This window comes from Anolis carolinensis, unplaced genomic scaffold (genome assembly GCF_035594765.1).
Source record: "Anolis carolinensis isolate JA03-04 unplaced genomic scaffold, rAnoCar3.1.pri scaffold_24, whole genome shotgun sequence".
Classification (NCBI taxonomy): Eukaryota; Metazoa; Chordata; class Lepidosauria; order Squamata; family Dactyloidae; genus Anolis; species Anolis carolinensis.
The window spans coordinates 517,221-522,220 of record NW_026943833.1 but is presented as its reverse complement, the minus strand read 5'-3'; the positions used below and the strand labels follow the sequence as shown (position 1 = coordinate 522,220).

At 13.6% G+C, this 5,000-nt stretch overlaps 1 protein-coding gene across 1 annotated transcript in view; it reads right to left on the bottom strand.

The window, feature by feature from the left end:
• kiaa1671 (KIAA1671 ortholog) overlaps positions 1–5,000 on the bottom strand; it is a gene marked incomplete in the record, with an annotated part of 24,595 nt that overhangs the window by 551 nt on the left and 19,044 nt on the right. The window contains 2 exon segments of the mRNA XM_062966564.1: positions 1–1,150; positions 4,979–5,000. The exon segment at positions 1–1,150 is cut by the window's left edge and continues 551 nt beyond it. Of these exon segments, the coding sequence (XP_062822634.1) occupies positions 844–1,150; positions 4,979–5,000 (329 nt within the window).

The following is a 5,000-nucleotide window of genomic DNA, read 5'->3' as shown; positions in this document are numbered from 1 at the left end:
TGTTATTTTATTCCATCCTTGTTTTTCTAAATAGTTATTTTTCCTCATTTTGAAATAATTGTTATTTTATTTCATCCTTGGTTTTTTAAATAGTTATTTTTTCCTCATTTTAAAATAATTGTTATTTTATTTCATCCTTGTTTTTTTAAATATTTTTTCCTCATTTTAAAATAATTATTATTTTATTTTTTCCTTACTTTTAAATAGTTATTTTTTCCTCATTTTAAAATAATTGTTATTTTATTTCATCCTTGTTTTTTTTAAATATTTTTTCCTCATTTTAAAATAATTATTATTTTATTTTTTCCTTACTTTTAAATAGTTATTTTTTCCTCATTTTAAAATAATTGTTATTTTATTCCATCCTTGTTTTTTTAAATAGTTATTTTTTCCTCATTTTAAAATAATTGTTATTTTATTTCATCCTTGTTTTTTTTAAATAGTTATTTTTTTCCTCATTTTAAAATAATTGTTATTTTATTCCATCCTTGTTTTTTAATAGTTATTTTTTCCTCATTTTAAAATAATTGTTATTTTATTTCATCCTTGTTTTTAAAATTTTTAAAATTGTTACTGTTTACTCATGTTAAAATAATCGTTATTTTATCTTTTCTTCATTTTTGATTATTAATTAAATTACAACTAATTATAATTATTTTAATAATTATTTGTAGTTTTATTATTATTCTATTCTTTCCTCCATACCCTGCTTTTAATTTTATATTATTTTACCCTATTTTTTCTTTAAAAAAATTAAAATTATTTTACCCTAATTATTTTTCAAAAATTAAAACATCCTTCCTCCGTTTCCAATTTTCTTCTTTCCTTCACTCGTTTTTTCCATTATTCGTCTTTCTCTCCTTTATGTAAAAAAAATAAAATTAAAATTAAAATAAAATTCCAGTTTGCAATGCCTCCGTTGTCCTCTAGGGGGCCAGCAGCAGAATCACTTCCTGTTTTGACAGGAAGTCCGGGCTTTTTCCCCATTTCCTCTTCCTCCTCCGGCTTGAAAAGGCACTCCAGGGGGAAATTAAGGCTTCTTCTTCCAGGAAATAAACAGGAAACGTGGTTTAGACGTGGGTTTTCCCATTGGCTGAGCCGCCGCTTGGACTTGAGTTCCTTCAGCCACTGAGGAGGAACCTCTTCTGACCTGGAATAAATTAATATTATTATTATATATAATATTTGACTTTAATATTATTATTTAATAATATCGATATGATTGTCATTAGTAGTAGTAGTAGTATTTAATAATATTTATATTTTTTATTTAATTTTTTATTTAATTTTATTTATTTTATTTACTATTTCTTATTAGTATAATTATATTTAATTGTATTATTATATTATATTTAACCCTAATATTATTATTATTTAATAATATCGATATGATTGTCATTAGTAGTAGTAGTAGTAGTATTTAATAATATTTATATTTTTTATTTAATTTTTTATTTAATTTTATTTATTTTATTTACTATTTCTTATTAGTATAATTATATTTAATTGTATTATTATATTATATTTAACCCTAATATTGTTATTATTTAATAATATCGATATGATTGTCATTAGTAGTAGTAGAAGTATTTAATAATATTTATATTTTTTATTTTATTTTTTATTTTATTTTTTATTTATTTTATTTATTTTATTTTATTTACTATTTCTTAGTATAATTATTATTTAATTGTATTATTATATTATATTTAACCCTAATATTATTATTATTTAATAATATCGATATGATTGTCATTAGTAGTAGTAGTAGTAGTATTTAATAATATTTATATTTTTATTTAATTTTTTATTTAATTTTATTTATTTTATTTACTATTTCTTATTAGTATAATAATATTTAATTGTATTATTATATTATATTTAACCCTAATATTATTATTATTTAATAATATCGATATGATTGTCATTAGTAGTAGTAGAAGTATTTAATAATATTTATATTTTTTATTTAATTTTTTATTTAATTTTATTTATTTTATTTATTATTTCTTAGTATAATTATATTTAATTGTATTATTATATTATATTTAACCCTAATATTATTATTATTTATTATTTTTTTTTATTTAATTTTTTATTTAATTTTTTATTTAATTTTATTTATTTTATTTATTTTATTTTATTTACTATTTCTTATTAGTATAATTATATTTAATTGTATTATTATATTATATTTAACCCTAATATTGTTATTATTTAATAATATCGATATGATTGTCATTAGTAGTAGTAGAAGTATTTAATCATATTTATTATTATTATTATTATTATTATTATTTAAATATAATCAATATTATTGTCAGTAGAAGTATTTAATAATATTTATATTAATTATTAATATTGTTATTATTATTTAATTTTATTTATTTTATTTTATTTACTATTTCTTAGTATAATTATATTTAATTGTATTATTATATTATATTTAACCCTAATATTGTTATTATTTAATAATATCGATATGATTGTCATTAGTAGTAGTAGAAGTATTTAATCATATTTATATTTTTTATTTAATTTTTTATTTAATTTTATTTATTTTATTTACTATTTTATTTATTTTATTTACTATTTCTTATTAGTATAATTATATTTAATTGTATTATTATATTATATGTAACCCCTAATATTATTATTATTTAATAATATCGATATGATTGTCATTAGTAAGTAGTAGAAGTATTTAATCATATTTATTATTATTATTATTATTATTATTATTATTATTATTATTTAAATATAATCAATATTATTGTCAGTAGAAGTATTTAATAATATTTATATTAATTATTAATATTGTTATTATTATTTAATTTTATTTATTTTATTTTATTTACTATTTCTTATTAGTATAATTATATTTAATTGTATTATTATATTATATTTAACCCCTAATATTGTTATTATTTAATAATATCGATATGATTGTCATTAGTAGTAGTAGAAGTATTTAATCATATTTATATTTTTTATTTAATTTTTTATTTAATTTTATTTATTTTATTTACTATTTTATTTATTTTATTTTATTTACTATTTCTTATTAGTATAATTATATTTAATTGTATTATTATATTATATGTAACCCTAATATTATTATTATTTAATAATATCGATATGATTGTCATTAGTAGTAGTAGAAGTATTTAATCATATTTATTATTATTATTATTATTATTATTATTATTATTATTATTTAAATATAATCAATATTATTGTCAGTAGAAGTATTTAATAATATTTATATTAATTATTAATATTGTTATTATTATTTAATTTTATTTATTTTATTTTATTTACTATTTCTTATTAGTATAATTATATTTAATTGTATTATTATAGTATATTTAACCATAATATTATTATTATTAATAATATCGATATGATTGTCATTAGTAGTAGTAGAAGTATTTAATCATATTTATATATTTTTATTTAATATTTTATTCAATTTTATTTATTTTATATACTATTTTATTTTATTTATTTTATTTACTATTTCTTATTAGTATAATTATATTTAATTGTATTATTATATTATATTTAACCCTAATATTGTTATTATTTAATAATATCGATATTATTGCCATTAGTAGTAGTAGAAGTATTTAATCATATTTTATTTTTTTATTTAATTTTATTTATTTTATTTACTATTTCTTATTAGTATAATTATATTTAATTGTATTATTATATTATATTTAACCCTAATATTGTTATTATTTAATAATATCGATATTATTCTCATTAGTAGTAGTAGAAGTATTTAATCATATTTATTATTATTATTTAAATATAATCAATATTATTGTCAGTAGTAGAAGTATTTAATAATATTTATATTAATTATTAATATTGTTATTATTATTTAATACTATTTCTTATTATTATTATATTTAATTGTATTATTATAATATATTATATTTAACCTTAATATTATTATTTAATAACATCAATATTATTGTCATTAGTAGTAGTATTTAATAATTATAATATTAATTATTATTTTATTATTATTATATAATACTATTTCTTATTATTATAATTATGTTTAATTGTATTTATATATTATATTTAACCCTAATATTGTTATTTAATAATATTGATATTATTGTCATAAGTAGTAGTAGAAGAATTTAATAATATTTGTAATATTAATTATTATTATTATTATTATTATTAAATACTCTTTCTTATCATTATATTTAATTGTATTATTATAATATATTATATTTAATCCTATTATTATTATTATTATTATTATTATTAATATTGATATTATTATCATTAGTAGTAGTAGAAGTTTTTAATAATATTTATAATATTAATTATTATTATTATTATTAAATACTATTTCTTATATTTAATTGTATTACTATAATATATTTTACCCTAATACTATTATTTAATAATATCAATATTATTGTCATTAGTAGTAGTAGTTAATAATATTTATAATGTTAATTATTATTATTTTGATTATTATTACTATTATTCTTTAATACTTATAATTATTATTATTTAATAATTTTATTAATAATAATATTATTACTATTATTATTTAATACTTATTTAATACTTAATAATTATTTGTTATTATTATTATTAAATAATGTTAGGGTTAAATATAATAAATATTTTTTATAATAGTAATAGTGATACATTATGGTAATACTAATATTAATACAGTTAAATATGATTATTGTTATAATTAAATAATAATAATAATAATAATAATAATAATAATAATAATAATAATAATAATATGACCATTATCATTAAATATATAATTTTTGTAATATTGGTAGCGATATATAGAAAAATATGTGGAAAAAAAATTAAAGAGGATGGTGGTAATAATGATATTTTTTAACAATGATAAATAAAATAATAACATAATTAATAATAATAATAATAATAATAATAATAATAATAATTATAATGATAATCAATGGACCTCTCTTCTTTCCATCGGGATG